We start from the raw sequence: 26,604 nt of genomic DNA, 5'->3' as shown, positions 1-26,604 counted from the left end.
GATACACGCAATACACGTTATGATTTTTCAATATATTGCCCATTTTGATTTCGTAAAGATTTTGAAATAAAATCAACGTAGCTTAAGGAAAATGCACCTAATTATTTGAGTTAATATTATTCTTACGAAAATAAACGTAATTTATCAGTCCTTGGTTTAACCGCGAATTTTATATGATCATTATTTATATTTTGTTTAGACTACCATCTGCTCTGTGAAATATACATCCAAAACGGTTGCTACTCTACATGTCAAAGAGCAATAAAAACTGACGCAAAGTAATTATCTACGCGTGGAAACTGGGCAGAGTTATAGTCGTACTTATCTGCTTTTAATCCATCATGGAGTATTTTTAGCATATCTGTCTGTGGGAACCACAAAAGCTCTCATACAGACGAAATGAGCTTATTATTAATTTGTATCGTGTTGTCATCAAAGAGCAACATGGACCTCCGCGGATTGTGATTCCTTGTTTACGCAGATGACTGTTACGTTATCGTTGACACTACTGATCAAAAAAAGTATACTTTTATAGTGACCGTCGATCTAAGCTGTATAAAGCTCAAACGTGGAGCAGGAAGTTTTCAGTAAACGAGCAGACTATTCTATAGAAATTTCTTTTTTTTTAATACAGTCTATTGAGCTACAGTTGTGCTCGTGAATAATGTCAAGCTCGCAAAGGAATGTCAACGGCGTCAACAATGTTTACTTTGGAATGCTCCTAGTCTGTACGCCCCTTTAGGAATGTTGGAATGCTTCTAACTGATGACATCTTCAGGATCACAAGCTTGTTTTAAATTCTTACAATAACTAAATTTTTATGTATTTTTGTAAACATACAAGAATTGTACTTATTAGGAAATATTAATATCTATTATTTACGTAATAAAGACGTAGTAATAATCGTTTGAAGTCAAAGGTTACAAAAGAATTGTTTTTCTACGTAGGAAGTTAATTAAATATTGACTGACGTTAACAGCCGGTTACGACTAATTTGCCTGAATAATTTCCTAGCTCGTAACTTCTAATGAAGACGTTGTTTAATGGTAGGTATGTAGAAAAGAAGGCTGATATTATAAAAAAACAAAGTAGTAATTCTAAAAATGATACTAGATTTGAGTACGTGCTACTCAACTATAAACTCTCTGTCCAGATGCTGAATACCAAGAAATAAATACTTGTCACACTCAATTGTATAATGATTAATAAATAGCCTCCTTTTAGTATCATTTGTCAAAGTCTCTTTTCACCACTCCTACCTATTTCGGCGTCATCTTCAGAACCGAACTAGTTCTTTTGTCCGCAATCAAAGACGTCACATCAGTTATAGCGAATAATATTTTTCAAACACTTTTCTCTGGAATTGCTTTTACTCGGAGACTAAATGCTTGTCTACCGGAAATCATATCATAACAGAACAGTTATTGGAATTGACTAAATTTCAATCACTTACCAAAGCTATGATCTATTCATAGATATAAACTTATCGGGACACCATTTAATAGCATTTATTTGAAATTATTTATATTTAGACTAAATGGATTAGCCTGGCGGCTTATAAATTTGGATTAACAAATATAAAATATATATACCATAGGCCGATGTAATTTGTCGGGATGTGTTTCATCCATCCCTTGTCGTCCAATTGGAGACAACTGTCTGACCGTCGTCGGATCGTTGAAGAAGCCTGATCCCGATGTCAAGCTCACAACTACAATAATTATATGCTTTCCGTTATTTGTTAATAGTATTTTGCCTATTATATCAAAAGACAAGCAGTTGAACAGTAAAGTATTTCTTGTATACGAGTATTAGGTCGTTTTATTGACAATAACCGTAAATCGGGCGTTTTTATCGGCAATACAAATCCACTGAGCCACTTTTCCTTACAGACCGTTATCATATAAATTATTTTTCGTACGCATCTGTGGTCAGAATTAAATTATAAGCTTCGAACATTGGAATAATTTGATTCGCTATGGCTCTATGTAGGTAGGTGTATTGGATCACAAATAAAGCGACGATTTGATTATTATTGGATTTGAATCCAATATAAATTCTAAATTCATGATTTAAATTGAGCCAGATTTAGCGTTCCAGTATCCGTTCTAGTATGCATTGTGTAGGCAACAGATGTGTGCTTGATACTAATTCAATAAAATAGATCCATTCTTCGTAATCGAAACCAGGAAAATTCTAAGAGAACCGTGTCATTATGAGGTCTGACACAATTTACTCGTTGTTAGAGGAAGTATCTCGTTCTACAATAATTTTAGCCACAGGATGCCTGTGCTGATATCTTAACTAGACGTCCGGCCGCTTGTATCATACCACAATAATACAAATAAAAGTTCAACCGTTGCGCACGGGAATAACGCATGGAAAGGGCGTATGCGATTATAATGAACTATATCTGTACTGTGTGTGTAAATATATCTATATATATTTATGAATTATTATTGACGTGAATAAAGCTCAGTAGCGGATTCATGACGATTACCAAAGACGTCATTGCTATCACTCTGCTATCACTTAATGCGACTAGTTGACGAACCTTAATTTGTCGATAAGTTAGAGCTGCGGGGTTCTAATCGCTTAATTGGCCGGCGTTTTCAGAATTTGATACGATCAATTGTTAATGTGTTCCTAGTGGCAGGATTAATTTCCCGAATGTTGACCGCGCCCTGTCGCGCCCCGCTCGCGAACACTAATTAATAGTGTTTTCGATAGGTGAGCGAGGCTGTCGTCGGCTCACGTTACAACCATTACGTTAATAAGTCCACTATCTTCTCTCTTGTGTATCGGGCTCCCCTCGATTGACGCAGCCGACCAAACTGACCCCATCAAGGTCATTGTTGTTTGTCTCACAAACATGATTATGAACTACTTGGTAGATAGCTCGTGTTATTCCTACACTGATGAATTGCTTATCGGAAACTTTCTATATTCCTGGAAAAAGTAATTTTCTTACTGGACATCTGCTAATGTAACCATATAGTGAAATAGTAATATACATTCTCAGAATACAACTATGATTTAAATTGATTGTATTTTAACTAAGTATAGGTTTAACGACAAAAGCGCGCGAATTCGATTTAAACAGCGAACCGTTATCGTTTCAGATGTTCAACAAATACATGGGCCGGTCATTATTAACCCATCTAAAAGCGAAATAATATTACAAACTGGGCAAAACTTTACGCTAATCTGCACGAGCAACCGTCAAGTACAATTTAAGCAACAAGAAATACCAGAAGAAATAACGGGGAATTTTTACACGGAGGAAAGAAATGAGACGTCAGAAGACGGATCAGAGTACAGGGCGTTCCTTGACCTGTACAATGTTGACCAGTTCGCGGTTGGCTACTACGCCTGCTTCGATGACACGGTTGACAGCGCCGAGCTACTGCGCGACGTTGTCGAGGAACCCAACAATACCGCCCACGTATCTTACATATACGTCTACGTCAACGGTGAGAACCAACCGTAGGTTGCTGACCCCACACGATCATGCATTACGTGCGACTGGTCCACAATCTAATCTCTTGTATAATTTTAGGCTCGACATTGTTTGCACCTATGAGGTCGTTAGTTGTAGCAACAGGCGACTCAAAATTTCTGGTCGAATGTAAACCTACGTCACCTGAAATTAAAGTCCAATTAACCTTGGTACGTATACAAGATCATTAGATGTCACGGTTATTATTTGAATTACTGTCGTTTTCCATATAAAAAAAAAAACAAAATCAGCGTGCACGAGACGTAAACAGCAGCGTTCAGATTAAGATAAAGGAATTACCTTTTTTTGGCTTGTTGCGTATGCATGGATTGTACTTAATAATTTGACTAAATAAATGAATGTCAGTCAGAACTAATATGATAAAACCATTAATGATTGCGTATTGAAAACCATTCGCATTTTTGTCTCCTTATGGGATGCTGAACCACTAACGCTTATTGCTGACAACAAAGCATGAACATAATCATTAAAACAAAATTAACTGCCAGTGTTTGATAACAACGTTCTTAATATTCAGGACTTTGCAGACATTGAATATGACCGATATAATCCTAAACTTGGGTTCACCATCGATAGCGATGTACTGTCTGACTCTCTCACAAGCATATTCACATGTGGCTTTGTGAAGCAAGGCAATATTGAATACAAAGACGTTATTGTACACAAACGTAGGTGATTAGATGATGTGTATAATTATACTATCTGCTTATAGTACCCGCTGCATTCACGATGAAGATGATGGAATCCTCACACATAACAAGTTTTTAATATTTATATAATAACGCCTCCTCAAAAGACCATTTCAAAATCAAATAATGTTCGTACCAAATTTACTTTTTCGTGAATGTGGTTTGGTATGTTTTTCGATTTTACTTTACTTTTCATTATTTTTATCCAAAGTTTACAGATATCACTTTCGTGTCATGAACAGATTGAACAAAATTGAAAAACATACTGGTGTACTTATGTGATTATTCATACTAACAAAACGTTATTTATTTGGCGATGTGATACTAGCCGCAGAGTAGCAAGACAACAGATTCTGTAAAGTACCTTCCAAAGATTGGGTTTATATTCTCGAGAGTACCTAAGCGTAGCAACTACAAATGCGATCTACGGCGGGGAAATGAAAACTCTTCAATTGATATACGGAGTTGTAAGTAATAGTGTCGCACTCTAGATGTCACCTAACGAGGTAGCGTGGTGTGATGGTTTCACTGGTTCAGTTTTAATCTATGTTTTTGTGTTTTCGCTTACAATTTACTTTCCTCTTTAATTTTTCTCCTACTTCTTGGTGTGTTGCTCTGCGTTTTTCTTATGCACTTTACGTGTTTGGACTAATATATTAACACTAACATTTTTATTACAATAAGTGTGTAAATATTATTGTATGTATATATAGACAGAATGTCTTAGCATCGAATGGAATCATCGTTTGAATGGTGCATTACGGACGATAACAATTTATTAACAACCTGTGGGCACAATCCTATAATCGTTGTGAATACGTATATTAGTCACGGATTTGAGTATGAATTTTGCTTACAATTAAACTTTTAGTTTTGTTGTTGAGTTCAGTTACGTTATTGCATTTTTTAATTTAATGTTCTAATTCATGTTTTAAGTAGGACTGTTGTTACAAATCGTTGCCAAATTTTAAGTTAGGTGTCTAAGTACAATATTGAATGTACTTACTTAATTATATTCAGTCATGCATGTCCGTTTTTGTAGTCATGTATTAATTTCGTTAGTTTCATTGTATACGTATAAATATATGAATATATTGTGTATTTATATATAGAAATTTAATTGATAAGTTTGTATAAATGTGTATCTTTTTCAGATATAAGAGCCAATGCTCCTAAGCCCACTATATTTGGCGGATTGCAGTACTTCCTCGATGGGGAGACATTTATGATAAATTGTACTGTTCCGGTTCAGAGGAACATTCCTGTGCATCTATCTTGGGTGATTCCTGGAGACTGGTCGAAGGTAGAAACAATTTAATCAACATTTTTACTGATACATAAGTTATATGCGATGCGGTGGATCAAGTGAATTATCTGTCAAACCACAAATATCACTTAATAACTTTCGTATAAGAAGCATTTATCAGAATCATAGGATATGAAACATTAATTTATATATTAGGTATTTTTGAGTAATAATTGATTAAGGAGCTCGGTGGCGCAGCGGTAAACGCGCTCGGTCTGCGATTGTTGAAGTAAAGCAACTTTCGCAGAGGCCGGTCATAGGATGGGTGACCACAAAAAAAAAGTTTTCATCTCGAGCTCCTCCGTGCTTCGGAAGGCACGTTAAGCCGTTGGTCCCGGCTGCATTAGCAGTCGTTAATAACCAGCAATCCGCACTGGGCCCGCGTGGTGGTTTAAGGCCCGATCTCCCTATCCATCCATAGGGAAGGCCCGTGCCCCAGCAGTGGAGACTCTAATGGGCTGATGATGATGATGAGTAATAATACTTGTAGGTAGTAGTTAATACTTATCCATTCCTTTTCTGCTGGACTAGGAATAAAGGGAAATAAAAATTATAGCGCATGTCGTAAAAATCGCCAGGGCGCTTACAGACCAACGACACTCGATCGACGATGAGATACGACGACGACGTCTCTCCACGGCCGTGGAGCACGATTGTCAGCAAGGGGACTACGCCGCGCCGGCGCCGCTTGTCGTCGAACGACTGATGTTTGTCTGTAAGCGCCCTCGTGTCCACCCCAACATTTTACCGTCTCGTCAAAGAGAATATTTTGCCTTCATCAGTTATACCGCGTGTTAGTACTATCGTAACGAATACTGATGGGGATGATTCAGACCACGATTCTGGGTTAATATCAAGTGGAATTTTTCATCACAAAGTTCATGACTGTTTTATGTTTTTTAAATTATTTTTAATTCTATACATTTGCGATGGAAAAAATGTATATAAGTACCGACAGTAACATGAGTTTCCACAGGTATCCAATAAATCGAATGCTTACAACTGGACAGAGGACAACCCGATCTTGTACAATAACATAACAATAAAAAATGCTGGTAGAGAGGACGCGGGCAACTACATATGTGTGTCTAAAACCAGTAACACGAATTCCAGCAATTTCTCGAAGTTATATTTGGGTAAATATAATGTAAAATGTTAATATTCTGTCAAGTATAAAAACATAAGTACTCAACGCATGAAATGCATTAAAAGTGAATAAGAAAGAACATTGTCAAATACTAAAATTAGATAATATAACATAAGTTCACGACTATATTCCACTGTATTGTATATGTATACATCTATCGTGATGAACTAAATACTCGTGGGTATTAGACCAACGTAATAGGTGAAGTGTTAACTGTCTGTAATGGGCGATAGCCAACTTTGTTAGTGAAAATTGGACTTTATATAACTACTATACTAACTTATTGGTGCAAGTCCGGTACCAGAGATCCAACCAGCACTCTCCGTTTGAGAAGCAAATTAAAATTACATACATATCATTAACCCAATGAAACTAAAGAATTCTTTTATAATATTTTTTATTTATTTATTAAATCTTAATACTAAATATACAATTTATCAATGCCCTGCAAAACGGTTTAAACAGTTTGTCTGCAGGAAAGAGTCTGTTGAATTCAAATAAAATTACACATAAATTTTAAAATTAGTAAAATAAAAGAAATCTTATTTCATCATGTGATGGTCATACTCTGACTATCAGAAATAATCCAAATTGGGCACGTTGTCGTGAATTTACGTTAATGTATTTTAAAAAATGAAATTAATGTAGTTACTTACTTTATTATGATATTGTGTGATTAAAAGCTATTGTCTATTCATATTTTAGAGGAGCCGATGCTAAATGTGATCAAGAGGAATAAAGATGTCATGGAAGTCAAAAACATGAGATCTATTCGATTAAAAATTGACATAGATTCATACCCGCCAGCTAACGTTACAGTGTAAGTATGAAGTATGTAACCTACCAGCCTACCAATTTATTTTTGGTGTGATAAACCTTCCAACTGGAATTTTAAGACGGTTACTTTCTAATCGTATACATATTATATGCGGCACGATGGGTGGGGATGGAGTTCCAACGTGCCGGCAGAGTAGTGGGATGATTGGTAATAACAACGAAAAAGAATGTTTTATATTCAACAGGAATATCTAGTTTATTAACAACACTTCACAAACAAATTATAACGATGCTTAAATATAAGATCCTAATCCAAAATTAGAGGGCACGGCCAGAGCTAAACAGTATAGGTAATATATTTATGTTGTTTTTATGAAGGTCGGGGATGCAATGAGTCAGTGTCAAATGAAAGGAAATGCGGAATGGAATGAGAATTTCGAAATTTAAAATGATTGACGGTCAGAAAGAAAGGCCAGTATGTGCAGAGTTTGTACTCTGCTACACATACTTACTAATATGACTCTAAATCCAAAAAGTAACTGCCAAAGGTTACGGTGTTTATAATTAAAAAGAACCGTTATAACAAATTAGTAACATCCCACCTTTTAAGAACTAGTTTCGCAAGGTAGATACATCAATATTATCCATTAGAATTTTCACCCTTACATTTATTTTAACACATAATATCTGCTTTACAGATACCGCGACGACGCTATTCTGCCTGATATTCCGGATAAGTACGAGTTAGATTACGATCGAGTACATAATTCTTTCACGCTTAAGATAAAAAAGTTGGTAGCTGAAGACACTGGCATATACACGTTCCATGTTACAAACCAGCATAAGTCGAAATCTGTCGCCTATGACCTAAGATATCCAGGTAATGTATATGGATCTACAGCTTAGTCTTAAGACTAACCTCTTTAATCTTACAAGACGGGTTCCCGCACTTGTAAATTGTAAAGTTTTTGTACCAAAATATCATATCCATAATACATTGGATGGACGTAAGGCAAGAGATAAACCACTGCCCTATTTTTCCCTAAAAAAGTAGCATGGAGAATGCTACACCGACAAGAGCGTGGCTCTTAAATTCGTGATGATGATGGTGACCATAATACCACATTTTATACACTGAGTGCTGAGGACAATAGTGAAAATTACTTACTGGGTTTAGAGTAGCTCTGTATGATGCAAATGACTAATTACATTTTACTTCATTCTTATTTGATTTGGTACCAAAAGTAACTAATGGTCATCTTTATAAAATGGGTTCTTTCTCATGATTTATATAAAATAAGTTATTTCTCTTTCTGAAACCAAATACAAATTATTATTTGCTTTATTATTATTATTATGCTCTCGAATAAAATGTTCATAGTTTTTACATGGTTTTTAAACAAAGTAACAAGAATGTTACAAGTAACATGAAACAAGAGACGATGTTTCGTTACATATTTATGTTTATCTGTGTCAATGAGTAATAAAAGGCGGCAGTCGTGTTCATGCCACTAATAGGTATATTTACCATAGATGTAGTACTTTTAGGCATATCTTACTGTGTACTCTTAGCTCAAACAGATTCATGTACATATACATAATTTTAGCGTCAATCTTGCGCAGGATGATTATGATAGTGATAGGAAGTACTATAAGTTAGTTTACTTATATTAATTTTCAGAATCTCCTAAAGTGGATTTCGGTCCAGAAATTGATAAGAAATACATGATTAAAACACAAGCGTCTTTAGTCTGCGAAGCTGTTGGATATCCATTGCCTGAAATAACTTGGGTATTCTCTGACGGCACTGACTCAACAACGATTAACAAGGCAAGTATGTGGAGAGCAACATCCACAGAACAAATAAAGTTCCATCGCATTGCATAGTTACATATAGTACCGAAATTGACCTATTATAGTATGTTGTTCGACAACCAACTGCAGTTTTTCGTTTATTGAAGTACATTTTAGAACAATATCACAACTATATATAGGTAGTTATATCTGTGGGATATACTGAAGTTAACAAGAGTACATTAGGCATATTAAATTGATACTGCAATATATTTTAACGTAACCACAGGTAGGAATTTAGTAACTCCTGATATATTATAGAAATTTTTGATGATGTCATTGCGGTAATATGAGTGTAATAAACAATTATCATAGTACTGGAAGAGATTTTTATTAAAAACAATCTGAACCGTTTATCTGTATTGCTTATGTTAAAAACGATTAAATAAATAAATAACTTTCCTAACGTTTTTACAGAAGTACCAACATGATGTGATCAACAAGGCGTACAAAGTAACGTCCACGCTTACATTAGAAGTGCGGTTATCCGGTTACATAACATGTAACGCTGAGAATGTAAAAGGAAATGATACTGCAACCCGAAGGTTCTTAGTGTACGAGATGCCAAACGGCTTCGGTATCAAAAATGAAAACAAATTGTGGTATTCAGAAGGCGACAACGTCACGTTGGAATGTTTAGCTTCTAAATATGAATTCGCTAATGTAACCTGGTATGATGATAAAGGTTTCGAACTGACAAATGGTACGTAATTCTTTTTGTACAATTACTTGTATCTTCCTTATTATAGGCAGGTGTTGTTCGGTCTAATAAATAGCACCACGACAAAATATTTCTTTACAGCATAGATTTTAATGCTTGTTTAAAATGAACGAATTTGTTGCAGTGCTCTGGTCGGAGAATGAATTTTCTAAGATAGCAAGCTTGATATTGGACAACATCAGCGTCTTACAGGCTAGGAGGTACACTTGTGAGGGTGCTAAGGAAGATGGTACTCTGGAGAGTTACTCTGTGAATGTTACGGTTGCAGGTGAGCACAGTTACATTAAGGAGGTATTACCTAAATGTTGTCCGTGAACAGGAAACGCGCATTTTCCCGATTAAAGTAAGACCGAATGTTCTTTTAAAATCCAAACTTCATTGTTTAACTATTGCGTGTGGAAATCTCGGCTGCAAGAGGTTAAAATAAGCATCTGTACACTAATTTAAAAAACTCAGTTTTATAATATGAATATTGTTTCAGAAATCAAGCCACCTGTCATAGTTGACACGGGCGAACGTACACAAGATGTCGTTCCATTCCAACCAGTAAATATGACTTGTGAAGCTGATGCAGTTCCACCTCCAAAAATTGAGTGGTACAAGGTAAATATTAATTTAACATCTGTTCATCTCGGATGGCGTTCACTACTTGGCCGGAACTTAGTAGGTAGTAAGTTAATGATCACCAATGATACTGCTGTGCTGACCGACGATTTACTGTCAACATTCCGGCCAACATAAAGTTACGTCTTAACATGACTCTTCAGATTCTGATACGTTTTTTTAGTAATACGCTACTATATATGATATGTCCTATGTGCTGCCGAAATAAAGTTAGACGTACTAAAAACCTTTCATGTCTGTCGCATAAGAAAACTATTTACAGAATCTTTGTATACATCTCAAGTAACAACAACCAACAAATATTTTCTCAGGACCAAGTCCCACAAGAAGATAATGAGAATGTTCAAATAGATACATTCAACCTAAACCAAACAACACTGAAGTCAACGATACGGATCCCATCAATGCAGGAAGAGTTTGCCGGCACGTACGAATGTAAAGTGATAAGCCAAAACCATATCCGAAGCAAGTACCACAGTCTAGTGCTGAAAGGTAAGTTGAAACAATGATGATGAATGAAGTCAACCAACAACTCTACCTGTTAACTATAAAGAAGTAACCTGTAGACTCTAATGTGGAGACGATGACATGGACATTAACGTAAGAAAGTAAATCTCCAAGGAAACGGCTCGACACCTCGACGACAAAATTACGTGTCTTTGGTTACAGTCCCGGTAAATGCACTTTTTAAAATAACCTCATATCTGTGTTACTCTACCAAACTGCAGAGAAGCAGCGTAGTAGATTAAATTTGGAAGCATTACAATTCATGGACGGTTATACACCTAGCAGTGGGATGTGTAAGATTGTTTATGGCAATACCAAGTTTAGGTTAATTTACGATCATCGACTCTACGCGACTTAACGAATACGTACCTATTTATCTTCCAGTTTTCCTTTACTTCGTACCTTTATACTAAGTAATGGTTTTAATTTTAATTAATTTACAGAGAAAATGACGCACAGGAATACGTACCTGAGTGTAGCGGGAGTGATATTCTTTATCCTTATCCTCCTGGTGGTGTACTTGATTTGGAAGATAAGGAAGGAGAAGCAGTTCAGGAAGGAGTTGGCGGCCGCTGGTCTCCTGTACTTCAAAGAAGGAGTTACGAAGTCCATCAACCCTGACTTGGGTATTGACGAACAAGCCGAGCTGCTTCCATATGATGAGAAGTTTGAGTTTCCCCCAGAGAGATTGACTTTCGGTAAGATCTCAATTATATATTATGTAGGTTAATAAGATATTACTTTTCGTAATGTTCATGTTGTTCATATTTCGGTCGGTAAATACCTCTACTATGTACGTCTATATTTAATTTGAGTGGTGTACTTTTTTACTTTTTTCTATAAATATTAAAATTATATACTACTGTTAATGTTCAATGGGTTTCATTGATAAAAAGGTAACTTTAGACGGATATAAATTTTCAAAAATTTATCCTGTTACACTACTTGCACTATTAATGCACCTATTTTGTGCCTACCTACTAAGTGTACACCGCCATCCATGTGCTGAATCGAGCAATGATGATTACAAAGGTAATTAATAATTAAAAGTAGAACCTTCGCTAAAGTTGCTCTAATTACATACGGAACTAGCTAGATAGTCTTTCGACACGTGGCACGGCACAGATAATTAATGTTATGTAAATAAAGATTAGACTTTAGGATAAAGGCGAGGTGGTAAAGCTTTTAGTTCTAAATTTCAAAGGAAGTACTGAAAGTTATTATTTGCCTTACGCGACATACATTGATTTACATCTACATGTCACATCAATGAAAGAGCCTTCCAAAGATAATGGCCCCTTTGCTATTTGATTTTTTTTCAGCGGTGAAAATCACATTGATTCAACGATTCAATCATTTAAGCCAATAACTGTTAAATAACAATGTATTTTACCGGTTGAAAGGTTCCATTGTACAGGGGTGATGTTTGCAAAGAACTCGTTCGGGATATTTGACGCATTTGTTTGAATTTTACTCTGACATTTCTGTTCCGCAAATTTTGTTTACATATACGTTTTATTTGCAATGTTTTTAAATTGAGTTCTAACTTTATGTTTCAAACCATTAGGTATAGAGTTTGTATTTTTGGATAACATAGAGATGTAAAATTGATAATAATCAATTTGTTGGGCTCACGATCCGAAGGGCCCTGGTGCGAATCCCGGCGGGGACATATCACAAAAAATCACCTTGTGATAACTAGTTTGGTAAGGACATTACAGGCTGATCAACTGACTGTCCAAAAAAGTAAGATGATCCGTGCTTCGGAAGGCACGTTAGGCCGTTGGTCTCGGTTACTACTTACTGATGTAAGTAAGTAGTAGTTACATGAGCCATGTCAGGGGCCTTTGGCGGCTCAATAATAACCCTGACACCAGGGTTGATGAAGTTCTTTTCACCTTCAATTCACCTCACAACCCACACGATAGAAGAAGAATCTTTCATACATGATTATTTAAGTAGTCTTGGTTCGATTTATGAAAACAGACAACTATTTATTTACAAAAAGGCTCTATTATCATTCCTTTACAAAAGCTTTACAACTTGCGTTCGATATTCAATTTTTCCAGGCAAGCAGCTAGGCGCGGGCGCATTTGGAGTAGTGTACAAGGCCGAGGCTCGGGGCATCATCAACGCCGAGGAATCCACCACGGTCGCCGTCAAGATGGTCAAGAAGACCGCAGACAACATGTACATTAAGGCTCTGGCTTCCGAACTCAAGATCATGGTGCATCTTGGCAAGCACATCAACATCGTCAACCTGCTTGGTGCTTGCACTAAGAACGTTGGCAAACGTAAGTATCTTTCTGTTCAACATAGTGTGTTAATCCTTTATCTATAAGTACCTACTTATTTTCACTATTTCGTTATTTTTCTTAAATAAAGTATTAAATTTAAAAACAGCATGTCAATTTTTGCCTATGGCATTTCACTAGTCAGCTTGAAGAATACGACACAGCAATGCGTATAATTTATTGAGTTATTACATTATAGTAACGCAACTAACTCCATACCCTCTCAGGTTGATTGAGGGTAGGCCTGTGCCCAGCAGTGGGACTAATATAGGCTTTTTGTCGTATGTTATATTATGTAAATCCGCGACTCCTCAGAAACAGAGTATTTTTGATATCTCAATCCGGATCCTTTATATTTAAAATGAATAAAACAGAGCAAGATCAGATTTTATCAGTTAGAGTAGATTACTTTTTTTAGTAAATATACACCTACCTGTCTACTCGTTAAGTTACACAATCGATGACCGATAAGTTCGCGATAATCAGCTTAGACTATTTAATTAACGATTCGACTAGTCGTGTTAATGACTGAATCAAATTGATAAGAACAACAAAAGCAACCTATATACGTTCCACTTCTGGGCACAGGCCTTCCATCAGTCAACCGGAGGGGGTATGAAGCATACTCCACCAGGCTGCTCCGATACGGGTTGGTGGAGGAATTAGTAAGAAAGTAAAATCAAATTCAAGACATTTTGCTTGCGTTCCAGACAATTAAATTGATATAAATTGATACTGTTTATCATAAAAGTCGAAATGAATTACGTACCTGCTACATTGTGATATTATTCATTTTAATTGAATTCTTAGCAACACTAACTTAACCATAGCTTTAAAGAATATTTATTTGTCAACACAAGACATACAATGTCTAATGTAATACCTATATAATTGGGTGAGTTCTACGAATGACGTTTGATTCATAATTTTTCACACAATTGAAAGATCGTTGTTGTTTTTGTTACAATTAAAACTAAAGACAAGTACCTGATATGGCTTACCAGTAATTGTACGTATTTGTAATAAAAATAGATTGTTATACAATCAACATATTAATTATAAAGATAAATGTCTCCTTTCGCGTACTTATATAGGTAATAAATAAAAATACAAGTGGTGTATTTTATCCTCAAATACTAGTAATTAATTATTATACTTATTATATTTTATTATAAGTCCTTAATCCATTTGAATCACCTTTATTAACAAACGTAATCGACAGTAATAATATGTCGAGGAGCAGCTGTGACTAATAGTTTTTCCTGCTACTTAATTCTTATCTTATCATTTGTTAAAAGTATAATAATGAACGTAACCCACGTGTTGATCAAACATTTCTTTTACGTTTTCCGCGTCAGTTTTTGTCGCCTATATCCTGACTATGCAATTCCCTTTGCTTCGAACCTGATACACTTATCTTGTTCCTCCAATCAATCTTTTAACTAGGTATCTACAGGACAAAATTATAGCTGCGGCCAAGTGTGAGAAAATGTATCTATCCTGATAGCTGTCAAATTGGTCGTCCTATATTTAGCGGGCTATAGTGGAAGTCTATTTGTGTTACAGGTGAGCTGATTGTGATTGTCGAATACTGCAAGTTTGGGAACATCCACAACTACCTGCAGAAACATCGGGAGGTGTTCATCGACCAGCTGAACGATAACTCTGAGAAAACTCTGGGCAAGGTCAACAGAGGTTACTCCAGCAGCAGCGGGAACAGTGGGTAAGAATCACCGTTATTTTTCTTTATTCTAACTACTTAATTAAATCAGACGTTACTTTGCAGTAATCTATAATATGAATCCAAAAGTAAAGTTATGCTCTCTCGAATTTTCATTTCACATAAGTGGCTTGTTGTTCTGATAAACTTTTTTTGTGGTTACAGGTTGCACTCAGATTACTTCGGGTCAAACCACACGCAAGACACTGATCACACTTTCCTGAACACAGCTAATACAAACCGATCAGCTAGAAAAGGTAAATATTTTTTACGTAAAATATAACAATTTATATTTATAAAATTAAAAAAATATATAATTTAAAACAAACCTCATTTTAATTTAAAACAAACTTTGCAAAAAACTGGCGAAATTTATCAAAAAAATAGATTAAAAAAGCCATATTTAATTTAAAAGAAAAATATTTTTTTTGTTTTTAATTTTAGTAAATGGCTTTTCTAATATTTTTTTTGATGAAAAATGGCCATTGAATTAATTTTGAAGTATTCAAATCTTTTTGGCCTAAATAAGTTTCTTCCAATGTTTCAAATGTATTAATATTATTTTATTTTTACCTTATTCTTTTTTTGAATTTGTATAATAACCTGTGTTAGTTTTAGAACAATGGTTTTGTAGGTGTAGGTACATAGTTTTGGCGTGTAATTTAATTAGCAAAAGTGTTTTAGTTAACAAAGTATGTTCTACCTATTATTTATTTTGTTGTGGTTTTGACAGATAATCCAAATCAAACTAAGCAAGTGGAACTTGCGAAAGGTAACAAACTTTCGTTTTGTTTTCTTGCACTTGCATTTAAATAATAATATATTTGTCCACGATGTTATTGCAAAAAAAATCTTCGATACTCTTTATTTTACCTGTAGTAATTCCTAGATTTCTTTGCACTTCATTTTCCTAAGAAACTATTAGGTACCTATTCCTATTACTAATACTCTGTACAGGCGTTAATGAGTATTTATAATTAACGATTTTCCTTATGACTTACTTAGACTGGTCACTAAATGCACGTCATCTATTTATGTTTTAGTGAAACAAATGCACTATACTTATTTAGATATGAGTAATGGTGTAGTTCAGAAGTTATAAATAGATAACTACACTTGCTTTCTCTTATTTTATTGAAATATCGTCATGCTAATATAACAATGAAACACGATGACTAATACTATCACAATGCACTATTATTACTATTAACATGTAGCGTTCTTAGATTCAATCACCATGATGGATGACATATCTAGAATTTAATCTTCTTTGTAGTGTAAAGAAGATGTACCCTTAGCTCAATGTACTATACCTGGCACAGTCGCGGTTGATTTATGTGTGAATGTGAACTTACAAGCTAGAATATTATACAAAAACATCCCAGCTCAGGACGGTCCCAGAGCCGCCTTGAAGTGCACCAGGCGAAAGAGGGCCTTCAAATCGGCCGCGCTGCTAGGATATTAGAGCGATTGCGGCACTAGAGCAGAGCGGATAATTTGCAGGCATAGCCTTGACTGATGATTTTCACAAATTCTCAATATCACCAATACTTCGTTTGCAGTATCAGAGTCGGGGTACATCCAGCCAGAATGGCGATCGAACTATGAGAGCGACTATAGCTTCGACGGCCGCTCCCCGCGCCCGCTGTGCTCGCGGGATCTACTCGCCTGGGCCTTCCAGATTGCCAGGGGAATGGAGTACCTGGCCAGTAGGAAGGTAATAAGACCCCTACTTTTTTATATCAGAGTCGCGCTATGAGAGCGGTTACATCATGGACGCCGTTTCTTGTACCGGCTGTGTTACTGGAACCTGCTCACCTTGGCCGTCCGGGGGCTTAAGAGTACCTGGCTAGTAGGAAGGTAGGGAGCCATATTTACCTACAAGTAAATACTTTAATGTACACAAATATAAATACCTATGAATAGTTTGGCTCAAATATTTAAGCAAAACTTCGCTGGACTTAATGTCTCAAACCCAAACCCCTGCTATCAATGGTACCAATAATTGTTCGAGACACTTATGGAATTGGTTCTAAAAACTTTGATAAACAACATAGTGACTATAAGTCCATCTAATTACAGCATGACCTTCCTTTGCATTAGGAATAACCACTAGCAGCATTGATAATTTTAAGTTTTTCTTTTCGTTTTTGTTCTCTGACCACGGGAAACCAACCCAAGCGGGGATAGACGTGATTTCATGTATGTGCATGTTTTAGGCTTGCTTGTGTTAATTTACCGTTTTATATTTTCAGGTGCTTCATGGCGACTTGGCAGCCAGAAATATATTATTAGCAGAAGACAACATAGTCAAGATTTGTGACTTTGGCTTAGCAAGAAGTATTTATAAGAACGACGAATACCAGAAGAAAGAAAATGTAAGTGACCGTTGATAAATGCTATCTTATAAATTCTATCTAGCTAGTATCTATCATAGATCCTATAATCTCACTGTTAGAATAAGGTGTCCCCTCCTCTATTTCCACATTTCCCCGCAAAGTACCTAATAGGGTTCGATTTATATAAGAAATTTCTCAAACGAATGTTTCCAATGGTTTAGTCGTGGAAAGGTAACAGATAGACGGAGTTATTTGCATTTATAACTTTTATAATTTATTTCTTTCCAGAGTCCGTTACCAGTGAAGTGGCTGGCGATAGAGTGCATGACAGATCGCATCTTCTCGACGCAGTCGGACGTGTGGTCGTTCGGCATCGTGTTATGGGAACTGTTCTCACTAGCCAAGACACCCTACCCTAACATTAGCCCACCTAGTCTTCTGCAATGGTTAAGTGAGGGGTAAGTTACAGCGAAGCAATCTGAAAATGTAGAGTTAATATTCGGAACTATACTAAGAACTCCCTACTGTTTAGTTTTCTTATATTCCATGTTGCAAAATACTTTCAACAACATTATTATTATGGTATGGAGCAACATCTATGTGATATTTTTATTTATTTATTTATTTATTTATTTATTTCCTCACTTACATCTACCATTACAGGTTTATCCCAATGCGATAGTGTAGTAATACAAAAACAAGGCTTGAATTTTTTTTTTTTTTTTTACAGTCTATAAGATATTATATATAAAATCATTTTTGTGAATTCACTCAGGTTACAGATAAACAGATCCATCTCGTCGGCTATAAGGTTAAGAGCGCGGAGCGCCCGCGTGATTGGCGCCTTATCCAGCAAATTAGTCCTGCTGTTCGGTATAGCTAGTAATTTCGGCCGCCGCCGCCGATTAACGTATCCGTCCGGTACACATAGACTAACCAATTTTAACACGTCTGAATTAAATAATTTCCCCCTAAACACTTTAAAGATATAAGAAACAAGTGCTAAGTCCCTTCTCACTCTCAGTTCATTATAACCCACCATTCCTAAAATGAATAGTGTCGGATACATTACTGGATAATAAGGATATACGCCATAATATCTCATGTACAGATACCTTATGAATTTATTTTGGATACGCTCTAACATGACTGAGTATTTTTTTTCATGTGGAGACCAGATGACGTGATTACACTCCAAGTTGCTCCTTACTAATGTATTATATAAGGCGGTGATCGTTTTAATATTCGTAAAACGTTGAACCCTACGAAGAATGAATCCCAACTTTCTATATGCCTTTTTACAGCAAATAGTGATATGTTCACGAAATGATAATGCAGTATTTACCATAACCCCTAAGTCTCTGACCTCATCGACCCTTACCATTTGAACTCCATCAACATAATAGTTATAAAGAACTGGTGTGCGCGCCCTTGTGAAAGTAATTGTAGCGCACTTTGAAGTATTGAACTGCAATAGGTTGTCCTTACTCCAGGCCACAACATTATTTATGTCCTTTTGAAGCCTGTCGTTGTCTTCTATGTCTTGTATAGCAAGTGTCAGTTTGAGATCGTCAGCGAATAAGAGACATTTTGAGTATTCCACCACCTCTGCTAAGTCATTAATCATTAATATGAACAGTAGGGGTCCTAGGTTACTGCCCTGGCTGACCCCCGACCTTGTAAAATACGGTTTCGACGTGTAACCGGCGTATTCCACATACTGCTGCCTATCCTGCATATAGCTGGCAAAAAAATAAAGTAAATGTGGAGTGAAGCCTACTTTAGCCAACTTTTTAAGTAACACATCATTATCTACTAGATCAAAGGCTTTTTTAAAATCAAAGTAAGCCGCGTCTACCCTCCCTCCACTATCTACTACAGGTATTATTTCCGACATGAAGCTGAGGAGATTACTTGTGGTACTCCTTGATGGCCGGAACCCGTGTTGCGCATCCGAAAGTTGTGCGCTTACCTGACTCAGTATTTTGCTATGTACTGCCGATTCCAATACCTTTGCTGGAGTCGAAAGTACTGCAACTGGTCTATATCCTTCCACCTGTGTCCCTAAACTTCCTTTTGGTACAGGGACGACCCGGGTGACTTTCCATTTTTCTGGGAAAACAGCTGACTCCAAACACTGATTGTATATGTACATCAATGGCTCCGCCAATACCCATCTGCAATCCCTAAATATGAAAGGCGGGATACCGTCCGGTCCCGCGGATCTCTTCGGTTTGAGCTGTCGTAGGGCACTCTGAACGTCGTGCAATTGCAGTCGCTGCAAATGCACGCGCGCCGCGGCATTGGCGCCCCCCACCGCCTCTATCGCCGCATCCACGTTCAACTCAGCTCGCTCCGTTCTGTATACCGAATGGAAATATTTTGCTAACTCTTTAGCACACTGATCATCACTTAACGATTCCCCATTCATCACTAGTTTTTTTATATTTCTAGAGCCACGTTTAGATTTTACGTAGTTCCAAAACGCCATAGGATATTAGTTTGTTCTAATCTACCTAGATGGCGTAATGTGTGTATCGAGGCTGTAACAGTATACTGTGTATACACCACAACGATATTTTATAATACGTAATATCATTGGTACACCACAACTGGGGGGTTAAACGGCCACATTGAAGCAATTCATCTAAAAAGCAATATTGCTCTTTGACATTTGTTGACACTGCGCACTTTTTTATATGTGCAAATGTCAAATTACATTATTGCTTTTTAAGTATTTGCTTTGATGTGGCTTTTTTAAACTCCCTGCTCTGCGTTTGCTGATAAACTATCTGACTGCCTATCTGCCAGACATCTTGTGGGCAGGCAAATGCTGAAACAGGTCGTAATTGAATAATAACTAACGTTACTTAGCTAGAAGGCATATCTCGTCTCTTTCAAAGTATACAAATATATACTTACATGTCATATCCTTCTCTGAATTCCACCAGACACAGACTAGAGAAACCAGCGTATGCTGACGAGCGATTATACGACGTGATGAAACGTTGCTGGTCACAGAAGCCGACGGCGCGGCCGACCTTCACTCAGCTGCAAGAGCTCCTTGGGTCCTTCTTAGAGGACAACGTTCGGAATGTGAGTTGAATATAGTTCCTATACAAACAAAGTTGTTAATTTTATTTGATGGCAAATTATGAGAAATCGATCGCGGATTTTGGCGCGTGTTAATAGTTGTAAGGTAATTTTTGGTTGGTGGTAATTGTTGTAAGGGCAAATCGGAAGCCTTTAGCCGGTTTGAAAATTTTGACGAATCTGTATTAGTCCAAAAATCTCCACCAACGTGCAGTGGAGCGTGTTGAGGTTTCAACAAGTTGGAAGTATTAATCCATGAATGTGTTTGGTCTGTAGCTGAGACCACAGCTTAACGTATCCACTGAAGCACATAGCCTGCAATTTACTAACTAAACAAAGGACAGTCTCACAAAGTGGTTAGACAATGTCCCCATCGGAAATGAAACCTTAAACTTTGAGCTTAGATCATAGAATAAAGAATAATACTTTACGAATAAGAATGGTCACTCTCCGCCTCGCATCAATCTGGGTCTTTATTTAGTCTTAAATGGTCGTAAGCCGAGTTGAGGAGCTCGGTGGCGCAGCGGTAAACGCGCTCGGTCTGCGATTGTTGAAGTTAAGCAACTTTCGCAAAGGCCGGTCATAGGATGGGTAAAAGTTTTCATCTCGAGCTCCTCCGTGCTTCGGAAGGCACGTTAAGCCGTTGGTCCCGGCTGCATTAGCAGTCGTTAATAACCATCAATCCGCACTAGGCCCGCGTGATGGTTTAAGGCCCGATCTCCCTGGCCATCCATAGGGAAGGCCCCCCAGCAGTGGGGACGTTAATAGGCTGATGATGATGATGGTCGTAAGCCGCTAAGAAGGAGCGCACGGCCTTTCTGTCTCGCTCGCACTCACGCCTTAAGGGTGTAGTTCTATCAAATCTTCTCCCTCTTCCAGCACTACGTGGACCTGAACGCGATGTACGCAGACATGAACGCAAAGCACGCTGGCGAGGAAGATTACTTGGACATGGTGAGCGCGCCAGACTACAATAACCTGGTGACCCCCAGCCCGCACCACTATGTCAACGACGCCAGAAGCTTCTTCCCGCCTACGCCTACGCAGCTGCCGCATGGTAATTATATCATCAAAATATACAACTGCTATGGGTTTAATATGAATGGCTTCAGGATACTGAGCTGACGCGATTCAAAGGCGAACATTCCATCTCCATTCTGGTGTGACCGCGGTGCGAATCTCTTTTTGAATAAGTCGTGTCGTACCGCATTGATACGAGTGATGAGATGATGATGACCCATTACAAAAAAGCTCTTCGGCGATTCACACCGTTATGCGAAACGACCCATTTAATAGATTCGAACCGCGGACCAAAACGACTAAACACTCCCACTCAGCTGGGTCTGACGGTATGCTATCACAAACGACGAGACTTATATCGCGGGCTTCGACCAATATCCGTTTATCTACATATTCAAGATCTAGTGTGTCTATTGGTTGAAGCCCAGTATATTTTTTCTACCGCGTGCGATAGCGGAACCCAGGCAGATCCCGTTGAAGACCAAAGAGGGGTTGAGGTTGGTAGGGGTTGTGCTATGCCCAGATTTCAGTGTAGCATAATGCATTTCTTAAAATTATTATTATTTTATTTGATTAACGTTGTGATATCAATGACCAACCTTATCAAACCTGGTGTAAGGATTACTTCCGAGCAACCGAAGACCCCTGACATGGCTTATGTAACGACTATAATTGACAGTATTTTCTTCTCGGACTTTTTTCTCATTTTGATGACGTAATAATATTCTTTGGAATTTAACTTCTAATTAATCAGTTTCCATAGAACAGTCCTTATTTATTTTGTGTTATCAATAATTGTTTGGCTTGGAAAAGTTCCATTGAAATTAACTTTTTAATACATCCCACTGGGCATAGACTTATCCCTTATCAACCAGACATCTATAACTGTATCGGGTTAGATAAAGATTAACAAGGTTTAGAAGGTCAAGGTATTACATTGTAATAAACTGATTGGCTACATTTTATATTCGAAGTGATCATTCATTGTGAACGTCTGCCTTTTAATGATAAAACATTACTTGTTCCTTACCTATACTTAGTTATCTATTAAAAACAGTTTCTATGTTAATAATCATAAATTCGTCATTAAATGTTATATTACTATTTTATGCTGATTCAGAAGAGATAAATAAAGGTAAAGTGAAAGTCAGATGGCATTCCACAGCTCTGCACTGTGTATATAGTCACATAAAATTCACTATATTTTGTTTCTATATTTTGTACTCGCTTATTTTTCATGCCCCAGACGGTTGGAAAAGATTAATAATATTATGTTACATTGTTTTTAGTTAAATGTAAACGATATAAATATACTTTCGTTCAGCAGACGAAATGGAACTCTCCACCCGGTGATCAAGCGAAGATCTGTGGTAAAGGGTGTGTTGTGATGCTTTGTGTGTAACGCTCGGTGTGGCTCGGACTTGTGTTACTAATCCAAAGCGAGACGTTTCCATATAACAATGTCGATGTTTGTCAAAATAATACAAAACAATTTGTTTCCACGGTCGTCTAACTACCTGCTTCAGCGTCCGTGACTAATAAAATTGTGTCATCGATATGTTTCAGACGACGAAGGCTACTTACAAATGAGTCCTGCATCACGACAAACAGTATTCAATCCACGCGCTCAGGGCACCAAATTCGATTTTGACGCTCGGAAATTGACCCCTAGAGTATCGGAGGCGAATAGTTACGGGTCGGAGTCTACGCCGATGTTGACCTTGAATAACCTCCCAAGGAGCGGGTCGGAGTCGGACCAGGAGGGCAACTCCTCGCCGTACTTGAACATGTGCCCGCGCATCGACGAGGAAACTGATGACGTGTTCGGCACCAAGGAGAACAACGCCAAGAACGTGCAGCCCAGCGCAGTGACCAACCCTACCTACATCACCCTCTCAGTGGACAACGACAAGAAGCCGCAGAACTTCGCCAACACTTACATCAACGTGAACGTACCGAATGGTCTAGTCAAATAAGGACAGTAAAGTATTCGCTTGGAAGGCGCTAATGATCTCTAAAATGCTTATCAGTAGGAGTCAATTTATTACTGTCTCGCTAAGACTCGATGTCGGTCGAAGCGCGAGCTTTAAATTTTTCGTCACTGTCAACAGAAAAGTTTTCAAAACAATGTTTTTTCATTATCCTTATTTGGGATTTATACTCGTCTTTAGAAACTGAAAAATGAAACTACTTAATTGTTTATATAAATTGAAAAGTACACTTTATTTCACGTCTAAACGAATGTTTGAATGCATCCAATGAATGATCGATGTACAATTAGTTATGTTCAATCTTTACCCCACCATTACTTTTAATAGTAGGTATTATAATTAGGTACATTATACGACATGTATTATAACTATGATATATTTTTTTCCAATCATTCCTCATTTTGTTTCTAATGCTAACGTATAAATTATAAATGAATATATTTTTCTACGCATTTATGAATACATAGACATTTACCAAAAATAAGTACATTTCGACGGAAAAGAATACATATTATTTTGTTGTTATGTTTATTTTAGTGCAAACACATGCATGGGCGACTGATTTGATGTTGTTATGATGCAATGTGAGATGAGCTCGGACATTTAGAAAGATTTTATTAATTTTGCCTGAAGATATTCGAGTAAATGTTTAGGTAAAATATTATGTCTTGGGTTCTACTAATTTGGATATATCGTAGCAGTGGTATGCATGAGATGTAAATATACATGTGTGATAGGCATCGCCCGTGCCCGTGTTACTTTAAAGTTAACTTGATATTCAAGTTTGATTAGTTTTTATACCCTGTTTACATTTAAGTTTACCAGTTATTGCAATTCAAAGTCTATGATATGTTTCTAAAAAGGGTAATGCGTCTAGTCTGATTGAATGCAAAAATTAAAAACGATTCTAAATAAATATCTAATATGTCTGAATCTATTGAATACTTACGTACAATTCATTTGAATTCATCAGTTTGATGAACAATGAGGTAGACATGTAAGATATATTTGATTACCTTTTTAGTTTTTGATCAAATTAATATTTGTGTAGTTTGTACAAAAAGTATAAAGGCCATATAAAAATCGAAATAAATATGATATTATGAAAAAGCTCTTTTAATGACATCTATCCCACAGCAAGATCGAGATTCACTATGATCGAAAAATTAAAATGTCCTATTTATTATTGTAACTATACCAAATTGTAATAGTTTTGATAATAATATACATATTGTGATAAAAATCAGTTAAAACCTTATTAAAACAATTAAGGGCACTACTTACTACTGACATTAAGCAACGACAAAATTATATTTAGGTACTTAGCTTATATTTTAAATAGTGAACTTATTACGTAGTTACACCGACCAAACGACAAAAACACATTTTATTGTCACTTAAATAGTCCCCGCATCACTGTGACAATCACGCTCTCAATCAAATCGGCACCCTGCGAAAATTAAAAAATAAACTACATACTTGAGTACATACATACATAGTCACATGTCCCTTATTTCTATACCAATGGACAGAGCTGCGAATTGGCAGAGCACTATAGACACTTTTGGGGTCGGTGTCCTTCGCGATTTAGATTATGATGCACTGTAACTATTGTAAGTAGTATTGTAGTATTGTGTACTTAATAAGGCACGAATTTATTAAAAACATCACAGTAGGAAAGAGAGCATAGGGAAGACTAAGAAGAGCTTCATCATTAGCCGTACGACGCCCACTGCTGGGCATAGGCTTACATGGAACAAATTAAAGAGAAGGCGAACGTCGTGTCTTATAAGGAGGTCAAAGAATTGACCCTTGATAGACAGGAATGAAGAATGTTACACCAACATACGCTCTTACATGAATTATGATGATGCACTGTAAAGGGACACTGCTTTTAGATTCCTTAGTCGTCTTACGCTATAAGTAGATGATTTGCAGCGTGGAACTTTCTAGAACTGTCCTTCCTGACCATGAAAGGAAAATACCTGGTGTCGATTCTGTTAATCGTCAAAATTAGCTCCCGGCAATCGTCATAACGTTCTATATCTACCAAATTATACAATAGTAAAGTAAACTTACGTCTTTGAACGCCTCCACTACTCCCATGGGTATATCGATTATCATCTTGGCTAGACTAGCGAGGGCCTGTGAATAGATGTTGTTTGGTGTAAATTACTTGGAATTGTTGGAAATTTGTTCCGTGGTGTAGGCAATAATCCGACGTAACTAGGTCGCGTAGTTGGGATTCTCAACTTGTTTTCCCACATAAAACAATGTTTTAACGTCGCATTTAATAAGATAAAGGATTATTTTTTATTTCAAGGTTATTGTGTTACTTAGTTGATTTAAGCCTATTATAAAAAAATATAAGTTTAAAAAAATTGGCATACGCCCACGCCTATCTTATAAATACTATTATCACTATTCGGAAGATTTTTTAGAGATATATACCTATTTTATTGTTTAATTTTTTAGAGCGTGATTTTTCCGTAGTAGGATTTTAATCTGTAGCTATACCATGCCCTGAACGAACCCCATTCGTCATAAGATCGTCTTCTATCGTGTGAGGTGGGTTATCACCCTCATTAACTCATAAAAGATGTGGGCAAATCAAAGATATATTGCTTGAGAAAACAGGGTTATTATTGAACCACCTGAGAACCCTGAGATGACTCATGTAATGACTACGTAATTATAATTATATCAGTTAGTAATGATCGGGACCAACAGCTTAACATGCCGTCATAAGATGATTACGATGAACCATGTGGTGATAAATTCGTTCCTGTCACCCAAATAGTTCATCATTGGAAAGGACAATTTAATATGTGAAGTAGTCTATTAATTATTTCTTAGCCAAGTTGCAAAGATTATAAATAACGACTATATTATGAAATATAATATAAAAATGTAATATAATGTGTGTAGGTACACTTACTCCAGGCTTGGTCGGCGGCGGCGGTGTGGGTTTAGGGCCATGGCCAGCAGGTGTAGTCGCGTTG

The 26,604-nt window shown here is 36.8% G+C and overlaps 1 protein-coding gene across 7 annotated transcripts in view; it reads left to right on the top strand.

Annotated features, from left to right (window-relative positions):
• LOC126366022 (vascular endothelial growth factor receptor kdr-like) overlaps window positions 1-24,712 on the top strand; it is a 30,377-nt gene extending 5,665 nt beyond the window's left edge. The window contains exons 2-25 of one of the 7 annotated variants that reach the window (XM_050008886.1): window positions 3,123-3,473; window positions 3,560-3,669; window positions 4,038-4,188; window positions 5,364-5,512; window positions 6,492-6,651; window positions 7,368-7,482; window positions 8,138-8,319; window positions 9,121-9,269; window positions 9,711-9,996; window positions 10,139-10,282; window positions 10,496-10,617; window positions 10,950-11,130; window positions 11,589-11,843; window positions 13,215-13,439; window positions 15,006-15,162; window positions 15,325-15,416; window positions 15,893-15,931; window positions 16,722-16,876; window positions 17,415-17,537; window positions 17,787-17,956; window positions 20,450-20,594; window positions 21,471-21,648; window positions 22,939-22,981; window positions 23,178-23,317. In XM_050008886.1, coding sequence (XP_049864843.1) covers window positions 3,123-3,473; window positions 3,560-3,669; window positions 4,038-4,188; window positions 5,364-5,512; window positions 6,492-6,651; window positions 7,368-7,482; window positions 8,138-8,319; window positions 9,121-9,269; window positions 9,711-9,996; window positions 10,139-10,282; window positions 10,496-10,617; window positions 10,950-11,130; window positions 11,589-11,843; window positions 13,215-13,439; window positions 15,006-15,162; window positions 15,325-15,416; window positions 15,893-15,931; window positions 16,722-16,876; window positions 17,415-17,537; window positions 17,787-17,956; window positions 20,450-20,594; window positions 21,471-21,648; window positions 22,939-22,964 — 3,665 coding nt within the window. In that variant the 3' untranslated portion in view covers window positions 22,965-22,981; window positions 23,178-23,317. Of the gene's footprint in view, window positions 1-3,122; window positions 3,474-3,559; window positions 3,670-4,037; window positions 4,189-4,537; window positions 4,677-5,363; window positions 5,513-6,491; window positions 6,652-7,367; window positions 7,483-8,137; window positions 8,320-9,120; window positions 9,270-9,710; window positions 9,997-10,138; window positions 10,283-10,495; window positions 10,618-10,949; window positions 11,131-11,588; window positions 11,844-13,214; window positions 13,440-15,005; window positions 15,163-15,324; window positions 15,417-15,892; window positions 15,932-16,721; window positions 16,877-17,414; window positions 17,538-17,786; window positions 17,957-20,449; window positions 20,595-21,470; window positions 21,649-22,935; window positions 22,982-23,177 lie in introns of those variants that run through there. The other 6 variants (XM_050008885.1, XM_050008883.1, XM_050008882.1 and 3 more) reach the window with 6 other exon arrangements.
• The last annotated feature ends 1,892 nt before the right edge of the window (window positions 24,713-26,604 follow it).

The sequence above is a fragment of the Pectinophora gossypiella genome, chromosome 4 (assembly GCF_024362695.1).
Source record: "Pectinophora gossypiella chromosome 4, ilPecGoss1.1, whole genome shotgun sequence".
NCBI lineage: Eukaryota > Metazoa > Arthropoda > Insecta > Lepidoptera > Gelechiidae > Pectinophora > Pectinophora gossypiella.
Note: the sequence above shows the minus strand (reverse complement) of the source record. Positions and strands in the feature narration are given on the sequence as shown.